Source organism: Aquarana catesbeiana, linkage group LG02 (genome assembly GCF_042186555.1).
Source record: "Aquarana catesbeiana isolate 2022-GZ linkage group LG02, ASM4218655v1, whole genome shotgun sequence".
Taxonomy (NCBI): domain Eukaryota; kingdom Metazoa; phylum Chordata; class Amphibia; order Anura; family Ranidae; genus Aquarana; species Aquarana catesbeiana.
In genome coordinates this window covers 35,618,984-35,642,084 of record NC_133325.1, presented here as the reverse complement: position 1 = coordinate 35,642,084, position 23,101 = coordinate 35,618,984, and the positions used below count along the sequence as shown (strand labels likewise).

The window sequence follows — 23,101 nt, the reverse complement described above, 5'->3', positions numbered from 1 at the left end:
GGGACTGAAAACAATCCCTTGAAGACTGCTGCTGATGCTGATGGTGTTATCCTCCACCTCCATGCTGACACAATCCTCCTCCTCCTCTTCTTCTTCCTGTGAGATCGGCGGGCCCACAGGATTACTAGTATCTGGATAAAGGGGGCCTTGAGAGGTAAGGAAGTCCTCCTCTTCCTTCTGCTGTTCTGCCTCAAGTGCCCTGTCCATTATTCCACGAAGCGTATGCTCCAACAGGAAGACAAGAGGGACAGTATCACTGATGCATGCACTGTCACTGCTCACCATCCTCGTGGCCTCCTCAAATTGTGACAGGACAGTGCATGCAGCCTTGATCAGTAGCCACTGGCTTGGCAAAAAAAAGCAAGCTCCCCTGACCCTGTCCTGGTGCCATACTCACACAGGTACTCATTGATGGCCCTCTGCTGCATGTGCAGCTGCTGCAGCATTGCCAATGTCGAGTTCCACCTGGTGGGCATGTCACAAATGAGGCGGTTCTTGAGCAGGTTGCATTCTCTTTAAATGTCAGCCAGCCGAGCACTGGCATTATATGACCGGAATAATCACAGACTTTCCTGGTCTGCCTCAGGAGATCCTGTAAGCCCGGGTACCTTCTCAAGAACCGCTGCACCACTAAATTCAGGACGTGAGCCAAACAGGGAACATGTGTCAAGTGTCCCTGTCTGAGGGCGGAGAGGAGGTTGGTGCCATTGTCGCATACAACCATTCCTGGCTGAAGCTGGAATGGCGTCAACCACCTCTGAGCCTGCCCCTGCAGAGCTGACAGAATCTCTGCCCCAGTGTGGCTCCTGTCCCCTAAGCAGACCAACTAAAGCACTGCCTGGCATGTTTTTGCCTGAGTGCTTGTGTTGCCCCTTGAATGCCTACGGAGCACCGCTGGTTCAGAGGAGAAATCTGCAGAGGAAGAGGCCATAGAGGAAGAAGAAGAGGAAGGGCTGGAGGAGAGAGCTGTGGCAGAATCACCACTACTAGCATTTTGGAGGCGTGGTGGCGGAACAAGCCCCAACAATATTGAACCCTGTCCTGCATCCTTCCCAGCTGCCAGCAGAGTTACCCAGTGTGCCGTGAAAGAAAGGTAACATCCCTGTCCATGTCTGATGGACCATGAGTCAGCAGTAATATGCACCTTACCGCTGACCGCCCTGTCCAACAAGGCCAAGACATTGCCTTCCACATGCTGGTAGAGAGCTGGAATGGTCTTCCGTGAAAAGAAATGGCGTTTGGGAACCTGCCACTGAGGTACCGCTCATTCCACAAATTCACGAAAGGGGGCAGATTCTACTAACTGAAAAGGCAGCAGTTGCAGTGCTAACAATTTGGCCAAGCTAGCATTCAGATGCTGAGCATGTGGATGGCTGAGACAGAATTTCTTTCGCCGGTTTAGCAACTGGGGTAGGGAAATTTGCCTGCTAAAATCCGATGTTGGTGTACCGCTAGCAGATTGGCTGCAAGTACTTGGGACACCTATTTCTATACCTTCATTCTTCTCAGTGAAAAGGTACTGTTATAATCAAGCTAAATCATATATTTATATGCTATATGTTATAACATAATAATTTATTTTTTATCTATTTACTGTGAAATTACTGGTTGGAAGTTATAACTTCAAACTTCAGTAATTTCTCCGTTAAGCCACCTGATGGAGTACAGTTTTTGAAAATATAGTAAATTACCTTAAAAACAATATATAATAATTATTTGTATATTACGTATGGTAAGTAACCCCTTGCCATCCAGGCCAATTCTGACACTTCTCTCCTACATGTAATAATTATGATTTTTTTTGCTAGAAAATTACGCAGAATCCCCAAACATTATATGTATTGTTTTAGCAGACACCTTTGGAATAAAATGGTGGTCGTTGCAACTTTTTATGCTACATGGTATTTGTGCAGCAATTTTTCAAACGTGTTTTTAAAAAAAAAAAACTTTCATGAATTAAAAAAAAAAAAAGAAAAAAAAAAAACACTAAAGATAACCCGATTTTTTTTGTATAATGTGAAAGATTATGTTACGCCAAGTAAATAGATACCTAACATGTCACGCTTTAAACACATGTCACACTCGTAGAATCGCACCAAACTTCAGTACTTAAAAATCTCCATAGGCGATGCTTTAATTTTCTTTTACAGATTACATGTTTAGAGTTACAGAGGAGGTCTAGTCCTAGAATCATTGCTCTCGCTCTAATGATCATGGCGTATGTAACCTGTGTGCATCTGGCTCTGATACTAGCCAGTGACTCACCAGCCACTGAACTCAACGCACGTCCCTGCTGTATAAATGACACTGGCAGGGAAGGGGTTAACACTAGTGGTGATCAAGGGGTTAAATGTGTTCCCTGGGAGGTGTTTCTAACTGTGGTGGGAGGGGACTGACTGGGGGTACAGAGAGATCGCTGTTCCTAATCAATTTTATTTGGATGATTACATTTTAGAAACCACAGAAATAGATGTGCAGTGAGATAGAGATTGTACCCAGGACCTCCAATAGTATTGCCCTCCAAATCTCCATGATAACAGTTGTGCAGAGTGATTGTGCAGTCCAGTAGGCACCAGAATGTCCATTAAATTCATCTTTTAAAGGACATACAGTATATCCAAGTTAATCAATCGCTTCAATCAGTAATCACATGCATTCTATTCCGTGCTCAAGCTACTTCTGGTTCAGATGAAGCCAGTTTTCTTCTGAAAAGCAGATTTAATATCTTTGTTTCTCAGACTGTATATTATGGGATTCATTAGGGGAGTTAATACTGTATATAACATGGACACCAAAGAGTCCACATCAGATGAGTAGGAGGCTGTTGGACGAATGTACATGAACATAATGGGCAAGAAAAATATACTGACAACTGTAAAGTGGGAGGCACAGGTAGAAAAAGTTTTCTTACGGCCAACATGGGAACTGATTCTGAGGATCACTAAAATAATCTTAATGTAAGATATAACAATTACAGCAAAGCTTACCAAAATGACAACGGCACCAATGGTAGACCCAATGGCTACATTGAAGGATGTGTTGGCACAAGCCAATTGGAGCAATGGAGGAGTGTCACAGTAGTAATGGTAGATTATATTGGGACCACAGAAAGGTAATTTTAAAGCAAGAAGGGTGGCTGTGAGCGGAGCCGCAAAGCCTCCAGACCAGGCCACCATTGACAGTATTATGAGAAGTTGTCTTGTCATGATTGTTTGGTAGTGTAAGGGTGAGCATACAGCTATGTAGCGATCATAGGCCATTATGGCCAGGAGAAAACACTCTGTTGCTCCTAAAGACAGTAAAATATACATCTGTGTGAAGCAGGCATTGTAGGAAATAATATCCAGCTTCATCAGGAACTTGGCCAACATCTTCGGGATGGTTACTGAAGTGTAAGCCATGTCTATAAATGACAAGTTGCTGACAAAGAAATACATTGGGGTATGGAGATGCCGGTCAAAGATGACCAAGAAGAAGATAATGCCATTGCCAGAGAGAGTGAAGAGGTAGATACAAAGTAATACACAAGAAAGCAAATTGTGGTAATTCTGGAGGCTGGGGAATCCAAAAATTATGAATTCCGTCACATGGGTAAAAGTTGCATTGGAAGAAACTACTGATCGCAAGTAATCTTCATTGACCTAGGTAATAAAAAATAAAGAAAATTACTTCATTGAAATATTTGATTGCTCAGCTAAAGCTACAGTATTATAATTATGGTTTTTCAAGACTGGTGGCTACAATTGCTGACCTCTGCTTCTGGAAATTCTAGTTCCCTGATGGTCAAATTAATCCAGTGGCTTTGATTTTTTTTTTCTCAACCACTGATCTGAATCAAGTACACAGATTTGTTCTGATTTCCTTGATCCTCATTAGGGAAGAACTGAGGCATGTTCGGCTCCTAGTCAGAACCGGCCTGAGCTATCCTGCCAGAAAGCTGTCACTGCACACCACCAATCATACAGTATCTCACAAAAGTGAGTACACCCCTCACATTTTTCTAAATATTTCATTATATCTTTTCAGGTGACAACACTGAAGAAATGACACTTTGCTACAATGTAAAGTAGCGAGTGTACAGCTTGTATAACAGTGTAAATTTGCTGTCCTCTCAAAATAACTCAACACACAGCCATTAATGTCTAAACCGCTGGCAACAAAGTTGAGTACACCCCTAAGGGAAAATGTCCAAATTGGGCCCAATTAGCCATTTTCCCTCCCGGTGTCATGCGACTTGTTAGTGTTACATGGTCTCAGGTGTGAATGGGGAGCAGGTGTGTTAAATTTGGTGTTATCGCTCTCACTCTCTCATACTGGTCACTGGAAGTTCAACATGGCACCTCATATCCAGAGGTTGTCTTTGGGAAATAGACGTATGAATGCTGCCAGCATTGCCGCAGAGGTTAAAGGGGTGGGGGGTCAGCCTGTCAGTGCTCAGACCATACGCCACACACAGCATCAAATTGGTCTGCATGGCTGTCGTCCCAGTTGATACCTTCTATGGGGAAACGCGTCAGGTGGAGCATAACTTGTGGCGTCATCACGCTGAACAGCCGGTTGGCTTGAGCCGCGGTGGTTTCAATATGTCTTTTTTTCGCTGTGCTTTGATGGATGTAAAGCCTGTGTTATTCTTTTAAAATAAATCGTTTTTGAAGCATACTACACCATTAAGCCCTCTTTTTCTGTCCTCTACTAAATTAGACTTTTTAGATTCCTTTAAATCTGACAGCGATTTCTGGAGTGAGTTTTACCCTTCTGATGGTCCGTCTGCAGTGGGTGGAATATTCCTTCTTGTAAGAACATCACAGGTGGATAGTGAGCTTGCCGGCAGACTGATGCACAAGCGCTTTTGATCTCTATCATATGAGATCCTACAAATCTGGTAAGTAGTTTGTGATTTTACATCTTATATCAGAATGTTCCAACACCCTATCAATTGAAGAACAGATGCTTCTTTGGAACTCAGAGATGAACATATGGACTTTTTATGGTTTATGGTTTAATACATTTGTTTATAGACTTTTTATGGTCTAACACATTTTTTCATATATTTTTTAATTTTCACATTGAAGGATTCCTTTTTGATAAGCTTTGGCACTAGGAAGTTTGTATTTTATGCACAGAATTATTTATATATTTTCATATATGTGTTTTTTGTTTGCGTGCTCTTTTTTCTTTTACCATGGCAAAGAACTGTTTGAGGATCTGAAAAAAAGAATTGTTACTCTACATAAAGATGGCCTAGGCTATAAGAAGATTGCCAAGACCCTGAAACTGAGCTGCAGCATGGTGGCCAAGACCATACTGCGGTTTAACAGGACGGGTTCCACCCAGAACAGGCCTTGCCCCAGTGCAGCCTTGCAGCTCGCAGTTTGAAAATGGCGCCGCTCCCCTGCGATCCTGTGATCCCCTGTGATCCTGAGCTTCAAAATCGCCGACCGCGATTTGAAAATGGCGCCGCCGGCGCCGAAATACACAGAGCCGGTCCTCGGCCCTTTTCGGCGGCTCTCGTTCACTTTCGGCTCCACTCGTAGTCCCGCCCGGGATGGGCGTGACTGTGAGCGGAGCTATCCAAACCTAGCCGAGTACACTCGGCTAGGTTCGGGCGGTGCTCGAGTGAAGCCGAAAGTGGCCGAGAAGAGCCGAGGACCGGCTCTGTGTATTTCGGCGCCGGCTGGGCCATTTTCAAATTGCGGTCGGCGATTTTGAAGATCTGTCAAAAAAGTGCGTGTTATACGCCGATAAATACGGTAATTAAAGCGTTCGCACATTATGGATACATATCTAATCTAAAGATAAATTACTCTAAGTTGGAGGCTATGAATGTGACCTTGTCGGACCAATCCCTCAAAAGCACTATGGAGAATTCTCCCTTGAAGTGGGACTCCAAGTCCTTGAAATATCTAGGCATTAAATTGACACCACAGATCCACTTAATTTTTGACCAAAACTTCCCTCCATTACTCAAAAACATTGAGAAAGACCTAGACAAATGGCACACCGGTTTCTTCTCATGGTTTGGACGTGCGGCCATTATAAAAATGAACGTTCTCCCCAGGATCCTTTATTTATTGCGCACATTGCCCGTCAAGTTACCCCGCAGCATGTTTAATAATCTACGTGCAATGCTCATGAGGTTCATTTGGGCCCACAAAAAGCCAAGAATTAAGTACGAAACTCTACTTAGAATAAAGGATCAGGGGGGATGGGGCTACCCAACTTTAGGGATTACTACTTGGCCTCGCATCTCGCAAGGATCATAGATTGGCATTGCCACCAAGACACTAAGGACTGGGTAAACTTAGAAAGGGACCTCAATGGCTTTCCCCTGAAATTCTCCCCATGGATTCCGTGGTCATCATATCCAGATGTTCTCAAACGCCACCCATTGACAGGAACCACATTGAAATTACTTCATGGGATGTCCGAGAAGGTTGAGTTCAATTCCTCATATGGTCCACTTACCCCTCTTAAAGATAATTCAGATTTTCCTCCGGGGATGGGCAACTTCCAACTTAGGTCACCTTCTCACAACAAACCACTTTTGGCAAGAGATTGCTATCATCAATCCAAAATTAAAGATCTTGTCACACTCAAAAAAGAAAACAATCTTCTTAACTTACCGTTCTGGGCGTATCTACAAATCCGTAGTTATCTTCACAGTAATGAACAATTAGGCAACTTCTCCAGACCCTTGACGGAATTTGAGTCGGTGTGTCACACAGGTGAGCTAGTGAAACAACTTCAATCGTCTACACTTGGTTGCAGAAGGGTAAGGGGCCGACGGATGACAGGCTCAGGAGGCGATGGACAGAGGCACTACAGGTAACGATAACACCCAAACAACGGCAGAACGCATGCATTTTATCACATAAGTGTTCCATAAGTACTAAAATGCAAGAAACCGCTTACAAATTGTTGACACAGTGGTATCTCACACCAGCGAAACTACGCAAGTGGAATCCACAAGTTACTGATCGATGCTGGAGGTGCTTGGAGGATAAGGGTTCTTTTTTTCACATTTGGTGGCAATGCCCCATAATCACTCCATATTGGGACAAAGTGATAGATCTGATCATACTAATCACAGAGACCTCATTACCACTTGACGCTGCATGTTGTCTGTTACATATAACAAAATGCCCCCTAAAGAAATACAAAAACTCGCTCACAAAACACCTCCTAAATGCAGCGAAATCTCTGATTCCAATTCATTGGAAATCTTCCCGGGTTCCAACTGTAGCTGAGGGGCTTCACAGAGTCGCAGAAATCTATGAAATGGAGGACACCCTAGCTCAATCCAGTGAGCAGGTCAAGAGCTTTCATGTGACATGGCGACCCTGGAATGTTTTTAAATATTCTAGGACCTTTGCAGACATTACAGCCAACAAACAGTAGGTTTGGGTACTGGTTGGGAGGTCTGCATGTGATGATAGGTCATGCTGTAACAAGCAGTTGTAGAACAATGTGGCTGTTCCCCGTCCTTCTTCCCTTTATTTTCCTGTCTTCACAAGATTGATAGTCAAGTCAGGGTTCATTACTTACCATTTGTGTATGGTCTTTCCTGATCCGAACACATTGAGACAAGATAGAATTTGTTTAACAGTTTCATTAGATAACAGTTTGATTGTCCTTCTAGCTATAGTATATAAACATCTCCTTGTTAGACTATATCTAAGACTGAACATACATATCCTGAGCATCATTCAGTTTACCTTGTATGGATAACTGTCACAATGAACGCTTTTCTTATTTTTCATTTCAATAAACTTTCTTTCTTAATGAAAAAAAAAAAAAAAACGTAATAGTTATTATTAGTTAGTTATTATTTCAGATTTTCTGGTTTTCGAATTTTCGGATTTTCATTAATATTTTCGGATTTTCAAATTTCCAAATTTTTGAATTTTCGAATTTCTGAAATTTCACATTTCCGAATTTTCGAATTTCCTAATTTAGAATTTTCGAATTTCCAAAATTTCGAATTTCCAAATTCCAAATTTCCAAAATTCCGAGTTTCCGAAATTTCGAATTTCTGGACATTCGACAATTTGGAAATGGAAAAATTCGGAAATTCAAAATTTGGAAATTCGAAATTTCAGAAATTGAAAAGTTCTGATATTTCAAAACTCGTTAAAAAATTAATTTGGAACTAAACGAATTGCAAATGTCTACTAAAAACGTAGCACGCTTTCAGGTGCAGGAACTGCTGGGAAATCACATGGTGCTTTCTCCGGCTGCTGCGGTTCAAAAAAAGCGCAGGAACCTTTTTCCTGCATAAAAAGGTAGGCTGTGCCCGAGCCCAAGGCAATTCTTCTTCTTCCAGTGTGGCCCAGAAAGGCCATAAGGTTGGACACCCAGGATATAAAACATCTTGGAACTGCTGGCCAGGAGGCTGAAAATGTTATAAATTGTTATTATATCTTTGTGAGGGATGACTATTGCGTTACTGTTTTGATATAGAAATGAACATCAGTCAGAAACCAAATTCCACTTTTCATATGGGCCCAGCGCTGTCATAAAAAAAAGTGTTAAAATGTGCTTAGAAGGACCGATGGGACTCATGTGGACCAATCCACTATTCGAGCCTTGTCCCTCACAAAATAACCTACAACAGAACATAACCTTACCATAGCCAAAAAATTGTGTGGCTGGAGTTGAGATAGTAGTAAAATAAAATATGTGAATTAAATAGTGGGTAATGCTAATTTTGTTAAAAAAATAAAAATTGTATATACAGTACATATAAGGTAGCTACTACACTATATTATCAAAAGTATTGGGACGCCTGCCTTTACACACACACATGAACTTTAATGGCATCCCAGTCTTATGCCGCGTACACACGGTCGGATTTCCAACGGAAAATATTCGATGTGAGCTTGTTGTCGGAAATTCCGACCGTGTGTGGGCTCCATCGGACATTTTCCATCGGGATTTCCGACACACAAAATTTGAGAGCTGGTTCTCAAATTTTCCGACAACAAAATCCTTTGTCGGAAATTCCGCCTGTGCACACAATTCCGACGCACAAAGTTCCACGCATGCTCGGAATCAAGCAGAAGAGACGCGCTTGCTATTGAACTTAATTTTTCTCGGCTCGTCGTACGTGTTGTACGTCACCGCGTTCTTGGCGATCGGAATGTCCGACAAGATTTGTGTGACCGTGTGTATGCAAGACAAGTTTGAGCCAACATCCGTCTGAAAAAAAAAAACACAGATTTTGTTGTCGGAAAATCCTATCGTGTGTACAGAGCATTAGTCCATAGGGTTCAATATTGAGTTGGCCCACCCTTTGCAGCTATAACAGCTTCAACTCTTCTGGGAAGGCTGTCCACAAGGTTTAGGAGTGTGTCTATGGGAATGTTTTACCATTCTTTCAGAAGCACATTTGTGAGGTCACCTACTGATGTTGAAGGAGAAGGCCTGGCCCGCAGTCTCCACTCTAATTCATCCCAAAGGTGTTCTATCGGGTTGAGGTCAGAACTCTGTGCAGGCCAGTCAAGTTCCTCCACTCCAAACTCACTCATCCATGTCTTTATGGACCTTGCTTTGTGCACTGGTGCGCAGTCATGTTGGAACAGGAAGGGGCCATCCCCAAACTGTTCCCACAAAGTTGGGAGCATGAAATCATTCAAAATGTCTTGGTGTGCTGACGCCTTAAGAGTTCCCTTCACTGGAACTAAGGGGCCAAGCCCAACCCCTGAAAAACAACCCCACACCATTATCCCCCCTCCACCAAATGATTTTGGCCAGTGCACAAAGCAAAGTCCATAAAGACATGGATGAGTGAGTTTGGAGTGGAGGAACTTGACTGGCCTGCACAGAGTCCTGACCTCAACCTCATAGAACACCTTTGAGATGAATTAGAGCAGAGACTACGATCCAGGCCTTCTCGTCCAACATCAGTGCCTGACCTCACAAATGCGCTTCTGGAAGAATGGTCAAACATTCCCATAGACACACTCCTAAACCTTGTGGACAGCCTTCCCAGAAGAGTTGAAGCTGTTATAGCTGCAAAGGGTGGGCCAACTCAATATTGAACCCTACGGACTAAGACTGGGATGCCATTAAAGTTCATGTGCGTGTAAAGGCAGGCGTCCCAATACTTTTGGTAATATAGTGTATATCCGCTTTCCTCGAAATTTAAAACTTACATAAGGATATGACCAGAAAAGTCTTCCTTGTATGAAGTTTTCCCTAAAATCTTTGCAAACTTTTTAACTGAACAGAGGAAAATTGTTCTTTTTGCAGAAAACTGTCTCACACTTTATACTGTCTCCCTGTATGCACAGAATGCACTAGTTTAGTTTGATATATTTTCTAGTATTAGCTTTTGCTTTATAATTTAGCTTTGCATGATTTGTTACATAAAATTATCTGTACACTGATCTGGTGCAAATCTTATGAAATTGCTTGGATCGCTGGCACGCAGATGCATGTGTATAACTTTTCAGAAAAAGAAACGCGTTTTATAAAAAATTTTAAAATATGAAAATATATTATTTCATTTTAAAATATTAATATATATAGATCTATATATATATATATATATATATATATATATATATATATATATATATATATATATATATTATATGAAAAGGTTTAACACAAGTTTGTTTTAGTACAGAATCTTATTTATCATAAACACAAACATTTTCAAAAAATATTCCATTTTAAAAACTTACCTTCCATAGATCAACTCCCATAGCAAATAATACAAGCAAACTTTTGCAAGAATCCACAATGCTAATAACTTTAACTTTCTTAAAAAATGTATGAAACAAACAGAATTTTACACTAATGGTTTAAATATTTTTTAGTGATTGGCTACATATGTGTTCCTCCGATTTGGCCTACTGGTAAACAAACTATGCGGTGATTAGCTCTCTATTTAAACCCCTGGTTCTAAAACAATCAGGGGGTCTAAAGATAGTTATAATTCTCTGAGGAATGATTAACTAATGTTACCATCTGAGCTTCTTGTAAAGGTCTGAAGTTGTTGTTGTTGTTATTGTTTTGGTTATAATTAATTGAATTAAAAATAATTCTCCCATATGCCTTGGTCTGTAGAGACTAATCAAATGATTTAATGGTTAATTGGGGAAATTAACAGCCATAGACATAAGTGACCAAACAAAATATATGTATTTATTATTTTTTGTTGATATCATTTATATTTCATTTTAAATATGTATTTTTCTAAACATTTACAGCATTGTTTTTTTAAAGGAATGTATTCATTAATAATATATATATAAATAATAATAATAATAATAATAATAATAATAATAATAATAATAATAATAATAATAATAATAATAATAAATGATCACCATTCTATCATATTTATATATAATTTTATTTTTTTTATTATTTTCATACTGAATAAAAAGTCATAGACATAAGGGATATATGTATTTATTATTTTTTGTTGATATCATTTATATTTCATTTTAAATATGTATTTTTATAAAACTTTACAGCATTGTTTTTTTTAAAAGAAATTTATTCATTAATGATCACCATTCTATCATATTTATATATTATTTTCTTTTTTTATTATTTTCATACTGAATAAAAAGTCTTTTATTTTATGTATTCTTTTGTTAATTTTATATACAGTATATGAGATGCTGCAAATTAATTTTGTAATTTTTAATAACTTTTATTTACCTAGACACAACAATTATAACAATAGTCACAGTTTAGCCACTAATAAAAAAAGTGGTATGTGATCACAGTGTGGTTTTCATAAAATGGTCTTAGATTGTAAGGTCTAATGAGCAGGGCCCTCTGATTCCTCCTGTATTGAATTGTATTGTAACTGGACTGTCTGCTCTCATGTTGTAAAGCGCTGCACAAACTGTTGGTGCTATATAAATCCTGTATAATAATAATAGTAGACATAAGACTCAGTATCCTGAGATGCATATAAAGAAACCATGGACCAATTTATGCAACAAGTCTTGAACATTGTGAAATTTTTCCTAGCAAAAAAAAATGTAAAAGGATATCAGGTGCTCTCTCAAAGATTAGTCCCGGATAAACCTGTATGAGGTAGCTAGAGAAGTAGAAATCTCCACTAATCACCAGATTTTATGGCTGTTGGGGTAAATTAAGTAGAAAAAAGTTGGCAGTTGTAATGCAGTTGTTCTGCCTCTGTGTGGAGCTGTTCTGCCTCTGTGTGACATTGCACCCTCCGGCCATGTGCATGGGGGCTCCGGGGGCCGCGCTGCAGGTGCACGCGGCTGCTGTATCTGTTACACCAAGTGACGAACAATGACGGTGATTAGCATAATAGAGCCAACCTGCTGCAGTACAACTGTGGCAGCTGGTCTTTAAGTGGTTAAAATATGTAAGAAGTACCTTTGATAGGTTGTAAACAGGCACAAAGGAGTCAAAAACCAGCAGACTGTCAGCTCATTAGACAAGAACACCGTGGGTAATGGCTAAGCAACCATGATGTCTTCAGTAGCAGCCAGTCCCGACGCGTTACGTCATCGGTGACGTCATCCCAGGGGCAGGTTTTTGGCTCGTTTGTGCCTGTTTACAGCCTATCGAAGGTACTTCTTACATACAGTATCTCACAAAAGTGAGTACACCCCTCACATTTTTGTAAATATTTTATTCTATCTTTTCATGTGACAACACTGAAGAAATGACACTTTGCTACAATGTAAAGCAGTGAAGTGTACAGCTTGTATAACAGTGTAAATTTGCTGTCCCCTCAAAATAACTCAACACACAGCCATTAATATCTAAACTGCTGGCAACAAAAGTGAGTACACCCCTAAGTGAAAATGTCCAAATTGGGCCCAAAATGTCAATATTTTGTTTAGCCACCATTATTTTCCAGCACTGCCTTAACCCTCTTGGGCATGGAGTTCACCAGAACTTCACAGGTTGCCACTGGAGACCTCTTCTACTCCTCCATGATGACATCACGGAGCTGGTGGATGTTAGAGACCTTGCGCTCCTGGGCCTTCCGTTTGTCATTTCTTCAGTGTTGTCACATGAAAAGATATAATGAAATATTTACAGAAATGTGAGGGGTGAAAAGAAAAAGAATTAAGATGTTTGGAAAAAAATGAGAGGAAGGGAGGGTTGAGCAGAGAGGGGTAGGGTATGAAAGGAATAAGGTGGAAAGTACCCATGAGTTGTGTTATCCAAAGCAGACCTGTTGTCAGAATAGTTGTATCAATTCAACATCCCCACCAAATATAGAGAATAGTGCCTCTCTCTGAAAAACAGCACCAGCATATGTCAGTCTGTCAGAGACTCTTGTGAACATTTTCTGCAATTTCTAGGGCAGGGGTGTCAAACACAATGTCATCGCGGGCCACATCAGCATTATGGTTGCCCTCAAAGGATATCTGTAAAACTAAATCTTCAGAGCACCCCCTCCCTTAAATCCGATGTCAAAACCCCTCTCCCCTTTACATGAGAAGTCAAGAACAATATATTAAATTGGTATTGGAGCTTGGAGATATTCACTATGCGCACCACCTCCTTTAAATATAACAAGAGAATATATGCCCAAAGAGCAAAGAGTGGAGTTTTTAGGTGCAAAAAAATCAGAAATCAAATACAAAAAAGAAAATGTATTATTACATAAACAGTATAAAACTACTTATACAATTAGGGCAAAAAACAGCCCAGTGGTCACAATACAAAAGAATGGTTGCCTCTACATGTTTCACCACAAACGTGGCTTCTTCTGGAGCTTTTGTAGGACCTTTATTTTAAAACATTACCACTAAAACAAAAAAGAATAAAATCAATAATAAATTTACATAAGCAGCAATACATCCATATAGGGATCCCAAGAGAGCCAATGTGGACCTCTTGGGATCCCTATATGGATGTATTGCTGTTTATGTAAATTTAATATTGATTTTTAGGGATGGGTGAACGGTTCAGCCCGAGCATAAGTTTGAGGCCGATCTTTGGATGTTCTAGCGAACACCGAACAATATGCGGTGTTTGGGGCAAATTCAAAAGCCGCCGGAACACCATTAAAGTCTATGGGAAATTAACATGAAAAATCAAAAGTGTTCATTTTAAAGGCTTATATGCAAGTTATTGTCATAAAAAGTGTTGGGGATCTGGGTCCTGCCCCGCAGGACATGTATCAATGATTTTTTTTTTTTATAAAACGGACGTTTTTTCGGGAGCAGTGATTTTAATAATGCTTAAAGTGAAACAATAAAAGTGAAATATTCCTTAAAATTTTATACCTGGGGAAGTCTATAGTATGCCTGTAAAGTGGTGCATTTTTCCCGTGTTTAGAACAGTCCCTGCACAAAATGTCATTTCTAAAGAAAAAAAAGTCATTTAAAAGTAATAGCAGCTATAGTGAATTGTCAGGTCTCGGCAATACAGATAAAAGTCATTGAAAAAAACAGCATGGGATCCCCCCAGTCGATTACCAGGCCCTTTGTGTCTGGTATGAATATTAAGGGGAAACCTGAACCAAAATTTTAAATAAAAATTGCGTGGTGGTCCCCCCAAATTCCATACCAGGCCCTTCAGGTCTGGTATGGATTTTAAGGGGAACCCCAAGCCAAATTTAAAAAAAAAATGGCGTAGGGGTCCCCCCAAAAATCCATACTGGACCCTTATCTGAGCACGCAACCTGGCAGGCCGCAGGAAAAGAGGGGGGGCGAGAGAGCGCCTCTCCTCCTGAACTGTACCAGGTCACATGCCCTCAACATGGGGAGAGTGCTTTGGGGTAGCCCCCCAAAGCACCTTGTCCCCATGTTGATGGGGACAAGGGCCTCATCCCCACAACCCTTGCTTGGTGGTTGTGGGGGTCTGCGGGCAGGGGGCTTGTTGGAATTTGGAAGCCCCCTTTAACAAGGGGACCCCCAGATCCCGGCCCCCCCTGTTTGCATGGTAACAGGTACATTGTACCCGTACCATTTCACAAAAAAAGTGTCATATTTTTAAAAAACCACAAGACACACTTTGGGACATAAAAAAGTAAAAGATAAAAATGTCCCACGAAGTCCATTCATCTTCTTTCTCTTGCTCCGCCGGCGGAACGAGAAAAAAAACAAAAAACCACCGCCACCGATCCACCTCTGGGAGGCACCCACCGTATGACGTGTCCTCGCAGGTGACAGTTCTTCTATAACTGAGGGTGGGGCCCATGGAGGCGGATCGGTGGCGGCGTGTGGGTTTTTTTTCTGTCTGTCAGCGGAGCAAGAGAAGAAGATGAATGGACTTCGTGGGACATTTTTATTTTTTTATTTTTTAATAAAGGACTTGTCCCAAAGTCTGTCTTGTGGTTTTTTTAAAAATTTTACACTTTTTTTTGTGAAATGATACAGGTACAATGTACCTGTTACCATTTCAAACAAGGGGACCCCCGCCCGCAGATCCCCACAACAATGTGGGGGATGAGGCCCTTGTCCCCATCAACATGGGGACAAGGTGCTTTGGGGGGCTACCCCAAAGCACCCTCCCCATGTTGAGGGCATGTGGCCTGGTACGGTTCAGGAGGGGGGGCGCTCTCATCCCCCCCTCTTTTCCTGCGGACTGCCAGGTTGCGTGCTTGGATAAGGGTCTCATATGGATATTTGGGGGGACCCCATGCCATTTTTTTTAAATTTTGGCACAGGGTTCCCCTTAAAATCCATACCAGACCTGAAGGGTCTGGTATGGATTTTGAGGGGGACCCCTACGCCATTAAAAAAAAAATTGGCACAGGGTTCCCCTTAAAATCCATACCAGACCTGAAGAGCCTGGTATGGAATTTGGGGGGACCCCCCCAAATTTTTTTCTAAATTTTGGTCCGGGGTTCCCCTTAATATTCATACCAGACCCAAAGGGCTGGTAATGGACTGGGGGGATCCCAGGCCTTTTTTTCAATGACTTTTATCTGTATTGCCGAGACCCGACAATTCACTATAGCCGTTATTACTTTTAAATTACTTTTTTTCCTTTAGAGATGTCTTTTTGTGCAGGGACTGTTCTAAACACCCCCAGGTGCAAAATTTAAAGGAATATTTCACTTTTATTGTTTCATTTTAAGCATTATTAAAATCACTGCTCCCGAAAAAACTGACGATTTTAAAACTTTTTTTTGCATTGATACATGTCCCCTGGGGCAGGACCCAGGTCCCCAAACACTTTTTATGACAATAACTTGCATATTAACCCTTAGAATTAACACTTTTGATTTTTCATGTTCGCGTCCCATAGACTTTAACGGTGTTTGCGTGTTCGAACAAATTTTTTGCCTGTTCGCATGTTCTGCTGCGAACCGAACTGGGGGGTGTTCGGCCCATCCCTATTGATTTTATTCTTTTTCGTTTTAGTGGTAATGTTTTAAAATAAAGGTCCTTCAAAAACTCCAGAAGAAGCCACGTTTGTGGTGAAACATGTAGAGGTAACTCTTCTTTTGTATTGTGAACACTGGGCTGTTTTTTGCCCTAACTGTATAAGTAGTTTTACACTGTTTATGTAATAATACATTTTCTATTGTTTTGTATTTGATTTCTGATTTTTTTTTGCACCTAAAAACTCCACTCTTTACTCTTTGGGCATATATTCTCTTATCAGAAGTCAAGAGTCCTCCAAACTCCCTTACATCCCAGTGGGGGCACACCCGTTACTGTGTGCTGCTGCTGAGAAGAAGCTGAGATGGGAAGCAAAAAGTGCAGGGTCTGGAGGAGGACCAGAAGAGGGCCGAAGTCAGCTGCCAGAGTCTGCTGAATGCTGAGACCAGGGGAGGTGGAGATGAGAGGGTGCTGCGGCTGCACAGAGAGGTGCAGGATCTGTAGGAGGAGTTCTCTTCTCTGCTGCTCACTGGTGAGATGGGCGGGGCGGGGACACAGGTGAGCCTCTCTGCGGCTGCATGGAGAAACGCAGGATCTGGTAGAGGAGTTCTGTCCTGCTGTCTGCTGCCGACTGCTGGGACAAGGTGGATGAGAGATGAGAGGGTGCTGCAGGAGAGGCGCAAGGACCACATCAAATGGCCTGGTGGGCCAGATTCGACCTTTGGCCTTCTGTTTGACTTATGTGTTCTAGGGTGTTCTACACCTTTATAGGCAGATTTTGTATCTTTGAGCTAACAGAACATGTGTGTGTAAATACACATATTCTTTCCCATTGTTGGTTAGAAAATTGGAAGTAGAATTTCCTTTCCCAGTGATATCAAACTGCTTGAAATTTAATATTGTGTATTTTTATTTTCCACTTTTCACATGTTCATGGCTATCCTCACCTGCTCTGTTAGTAATATCTGCTGTTTACAGAGCTCTACAGGTGAAGCTCAGATTTTACACATACTGTGCAATTGAATGATTCAGAGGAAAAAGAGGTAAGAATAGTACTGTGTGAAAGTTTTAGGCATTTGTGAAAAAAAAAGCTGTAAACTAATAGTGCTTTTAGATATAGACGTGTTAATAGTTTATTTTTATCAATTAACAAAATAGAAAATAAATGAACAGAAGATAAATTCAAATCAGCCGGTCTTTGCCTTCAAAACAGCATCAGCTCTTCTAGGTACACTTGCACGCAGTTATTGAAGGAACTCGGCAGGTAGGTTGTTCCAAACATCTTGGAGAACTAAGCACAGATCTTCTGTAGATGTAGGTAATCCCAGACAGGCTCCATGATGTTGAGATCACGGCTTTGTGGGGACCAAACCATCACTTCCAGGACTCCATGTTCTCCTTTACACTAAACATAGCTTTTAATGACATTGGCTGTATGTTTACGGTCGTTGTCCTCCTGCTGAATAAATTTGGGCCAATCACAGGCGTATACAGCGGGTTAGCTGTGGAAGAGCTCAGGAGATCTGATAATGATTGGGATCTGGAAGTCTAGTGAGAGACTTGGAGCTCAGTGAGTGAAGACCTACAGTGGGATACTGTGAGATAAGAGAAGAACTATTCTGTGTTACCAAGAGTTATGTACTGTTAGTAACTGTTGCAAGTTCAGTTGCCATAGGAGACAGCAGTCCTACCCATACAGATGTGGCATCCGGCTGGAGGCCTTTCCCTTTATAGCTGTCTACCTATAGTGTCTCAAAGTCTGCCAATTACCACTGCATCTACCTAAGGGTGTCCTGGCCCTAACCCGCTCACCCACAGTTCCTGTTAAGAGACAATAAATCTCTTGTTCACATTCAAAAAGTGACTGGTGCCCATCATTTCATCTTGCATTACACCCACAATGCCTGTTAACTCTACTCTACAAGGAAGGATGTCAGCTCACTCTAACTGTGTAGGTCACCATTAGGCCTCTAGAGGTCCGGGAGGTCGCTACATAAAAAAGAAGACTTTAATTCCTCTTTAATTAGCTGACTTCCTAAGAAGTAGTATAATGGAAATACAAAGGGTTTGGATCTCTAAGGTGTAGGTTCAGTTCTTATTTCATAATTCATAACCCCTATGTGCCTCTCTGTCAAGGAGGTCCTTATCTTTCATGCATGCTTCCATGATATGGGGGGGGGTAATAATGAGAGAAACCTGCATGGAGATGTGGAAAAGGGTTATGGCTAGGGTAACGGGCAGGACATTTTTTCAAGATAAGTTATTTGATCATATTGAAATTGTGAATATGATTCTAGACTCATAAGAAGCATAGCGATCAAATAGAGGCTTAAGTTATTTTAAAAACATGTAGAAAGGGTCAACATAGATGAGTAGGCGCCTATAAAGATACAAAATGTAGAAAGATTAAAGCAGATGGATCTCCTGTATAGTCAATTCTAAAGCCTGAGACAAGGTCTGACTTTCCCTCCTGTGAGATCCAATAGGGCTTATAATGGTTTCAGCTAGTGTGGAGACAAATGAATGCAAGGGGTCATATTGCAAAAATAAGCCATATTTATAATTGTGAAAATTTAAAGGCTGAAAGGGTAAATACACCCACTAAAAAGACCGCACATAGAATAATCAAGGCTAGGGTAACTTTGTATGACATGGTTTGTGCAACGACGCAGAAAACACCAGTTAAGGTGTATTTTGAGTTGGATACTCAGCCTAAGCCAAGGATAGTATAGACATTTAGGATAAAGAAAATGCTGAGGTTTAAATCTAAGTGTCAGGATCCAGATTTAAACCTACAACCTCTGCAGTGTATGGCTGTGACTCTTCTCACTGTGCCACCAGGGATGCTTAACAGTGTCCTACCCGATTCCTTGGACAACCTTGCTTTGTGTCTTGTGTCTGGTGAACCTTGAACCCTTTGCTCATTACATTAATTTTTTGATTTAAGCCATTTTTCTGTGCTTCCTGTTTGCCAGATTATTGTGATCTCTGCAACTGATATCTTGCTCCCTGGATACCTGCTGTTGTCCTTGTCTTTACTACCACTCATTATCGACATTTGCTTAGTTCATGGCCTATGCTTCTGTCTGATCCCATTCAGTTACTACTTTTTAATGCAAGACATGGATGAGCGAGTGGAGGAACTTGACTGGCCTGCACAGAGTTCTGACTTCAACCTGATAGAACACCTTTGGGATGAATTAGAACGGAGACTGCGAGACAGGCCTTTCGTCCAACATCAGTACCTGACCTCACAAATGCGCTTCTGGAAGAATGGTCAAACATTCCCATAGACACACTCCTAAACCTTGTGGACAGCCTTCCCAGGAGAGTTGAAGCTGTTATAGGGTGGGCCAACTGAATATTGAACCCTATGGACTAAAACTAGGATGCCATTAAAGTTCATGTGAGTGTAAAGGCAAGTGTCTCAATACTTTTGGTAATATAGTGTAGTTAGATAAGAAATCTGGTTGGAAAAAGTCACAAGTCCATCCAGTTCAACCCACAAAAAACAAACAAAAGAAAAAGCTGACACAAAATGTATTACTGCTGATGACCCTTGGGGGTGTGGTGAGACTAGGAGTCATAGGCACGAAGTACTGTGTCTGACTGTAGTTTGGTGCCGCTGTTGGAAAACTGGGTGTAGATGGAATTGATGCATATATAAAATAGGTGGGTCTGGGAGGGTTACTCTTATACAGAAGGTTTGAGGTTATGAGGAGTAGGGATGAGCCGAACACCCCCGGGTTCGGTTTGCGGCAGAACATGTGAACAGACCAAAAATTTGTGCGAACACGCGAACACCGTTAAAGTCTATGGGACTCGAACGTGAAAAATCAAAAGTGTTAATTTTAAAGGCTAATATGCAAGTTATTGTCATAAAAAGTGTTTGGGGACCTGGGTCCTGCCCCAGGGGACATGTATCAATGCAAAAAAAAAGTTTTAAAAACAGCCGTTTTTTCGGGAGCAGTGATTTTAAGAATGCTTAAAGTGAAATAATAAAAGTGAAATATTCCTTTAAATATCGTACCTGGGGGGTGTCTATAGTATGCCTATAAAGTGGCGCATTTTTCCTGTGTTTAGAACAGTCCTTGCACAAAATGACATTTCTAAAGGAATAAAAGTCATTTAAAACTGCTTGCGGCTGTAATGTAATGTTGCCCCCCCCCAGCCCATTACCAGGCCCTTTGGGTCTGGTATGGATATTAAGGTGAACCCTGCACCCGAATTTAAAAAAAAAGGCTTTGGGGCCCCAAGGTCCTATATACTCTGAACAGCAGCAGTATACAGGTGGTCCCCGGATTGCAAACAAGATAGGGACTGTAGGTTTGTTCTTAAGTTGAATCTGTTTGTAATTTGGAACAGGTACATTTTGTAAGTGTAGCTCCAGCCAAAAAAATCTATTTTTAAGCTTTTTAGATAACATGGGGAAAGGTTATCATCACCCCTGTAACATTTGTTTTGCTGTCTGTGCCCCAGTTCAGAAGATTTCACCTCACTTTCTGTCCCAATGACAATTGAATTTTGAAAATTTTGGGTTATTAGGGAAGCAAAGATTGGTGATAAAGCATCAGTGGAGACACATTTTTCCCGTATTAGGAGTAGGAGTCGTTTGTAAGTCGGATGTTTGAAAATAGTTTGAAAATATACTATACGGCCTGCCCTATACACTTGGTGGAAAATTGGGCCTTACGTGTTGGTGGTACCAGAACACTGCAAGCCCTCACAGTTACTCTTGGTGGGTGCTGGAACGGGCCCTGCTGTGAAATATTATATCAAGAATTGTAATTACGTGCCCCTGTTAAACAGAGCGGAAAAATTGGTTCTTAGGGGGTGGTGGTGGCACAACACTGTAAAGCCTCACAGATACTTTTGTTGAGCACAGGAACAGGCCCTGCTGTGAAATATTAGATCAAAAATTGAAAATTATGCGCCCCTGTTAAACAGGGGCATAAAAATTGGGCCTTAGGCGGTGGTGGTGGTGGGATAACACTGTAAAGCCTCACTGATACTTTTGTTGAGTGCAGGAACAGGCCCTGCTGTGAAATATTAGATCAAAAATTGTAATTAAGCGCCCCTGTTAAACAGGGGCAGAAAAATTGGGCCTTAGGCGGTGGTGGTGGCACAACACTGTAAAGCCTCACAGATACTTTTGTTGAGCGCAAGAACAGGCCCTGCTGCTAAATATTGGATCAAAAACTGTAATTACGCGCCCCTGTTAAACAGGGGCAGAAAAATTGGGCCTTAGGCAGTGTTGGTGGTAACCTGAACTGAAAATATTCCTAGAAGCTATCATCATAAGATTGAGGAGGAATAGGATAGTCACTCAGCATAATAGGATAGTCACTCAGCATATGCAGTCTTCAAGGGATGCCACATCCATAGAAAAATCAGTTACATCAGCATCAGGTGCTTGGTAGCTGGTGATCCAAGACTGATTCATTTTTATGAATGTGAGCCGATCAACAGGATGCAGGACAGGCCATGGCATCTTTTTACCTGAGTGCTTGCGTAGCCCCTTGAACGCCTATGGAGCACCGCTGGTTCAGAGGAGAAATCTGCAGAGAGGCCATAGAGGAAGAAGAAGAGGAGGGGGTGGAGGAGAGAGCTGTAGCAGAATCACCAATACTAGCATTTTGGAGGCGTTGTGGCGGAACAAGCTCCAACAATATTGAACCCTGTCCTGCATCCTTCCCAGCTGCCAGCAGAGTTACCCAGTGCGCCGTGAAAGAAAGGTAACATCCCTGTCCATGCCTGCTGGACCATGAGTCAGCAGTAATATGCACCTTACTGCTGACCGCCCTGTCCAACAAGGCCAAGACATTGCCTTCCACATGCTGGTAGAGAGCCGGAATGGCCTTCCGTGAAAAGAAATGGCGTTTGGGAACCTGCCACTGAGGTACCCCACATGCCACAAATTCACGAAAGGGGGCAGAGTCTACCAGCTGAAAAGGCAGCAGTTGCAGTGCTAGCAATTTGGCCAAGCTAGCATTCAGATGCTGAGCATGTGGATGGCTGGGAATGAATTTCTTTAGACGGTTTAGCAACTGGGGTAGAGAAATTTGCCTGCTAAAATCCGATGTTGGTGTACCGCTAGCAGATTGGCCGCAAGTACTTTGGACACCTATTTCTATACCTTCATTACTCTCAGTAAAAAGTTACTGTTATACTCAAGCTAAATCATATATTTATATGCTATATGTTATAACATAATAACTTATTATTTATCTATTTACTGTGAAATTACTGGTTTGCGTTATAACTTCAAACTTCAGTAATTTCGTTAAGCCACCTGCTTGAGTACAGTTTTTGAAAATATGATAAATTACCTTAAAAATAATATATAATAATTATTTGTATATTACATATGGTAATTAACCCCTTGCCACCCAGGACAATTCTGACACTTCGCTCCTACATGTAATAATCATAATTTTTTTGCTAGAAAATTACGCAGAACCCCCAAACATTATATATATTGTTTTAGCAGACACCCTTGGAATAAAATGGTGGTCATTACAACTTTTTATGTTACATGATATTTGCGCAGCAATTTTTCAAACGTGTTTTTAAAAAAAAAACTTTAATGAATTAAAAAAAAAAAAAAAAAAGAAAAAAAAACACTAAAGGTAACACAATTTTTTTTGTATAATGTGAAAGATGATGTTACGCCAAGTAAATAGATACCTAACATGTCACGCTTTAAACACATGTCACACTCGTAGAATCGCACCAAACTTCAGTACTTAAAAATTAAAAAAACGCTTTAATTTTTTTTTACAGATTACATGTTTAGAGTTACAGAAGAGGTCTAG

General features: G+C 41.1%; 1 protein-coding gene across 1 annotated transcript; it reads right to left on the bottom strand.

Moving 5' to 3' along the window:
• Nucleotides 1–2,684: 2,684 nt before the first annotated feature.
• LOC141126512 (olfactory receptor 6N1-like) lies at nucleotides 2,685–22,428 on the bottom strand. The gene is made up of 2 exons (XM_073612450.1): nucleotides 22,423–22,428; nucleotides 2,685–3,641 (listed from the first exon to the last, which is right to left on the bottom strand). The coding sequence occupies exons 1-2, from the start codon at nucleotides 22,426–22,428 to the stop codon at nucleotides 2,685–2,687; spliced, it is 963 nt and encodes a 320-aa protein (XP_073468551.1).
• Nucleotides 22,429–23,101: the final 673 nt, after the last annotated feature.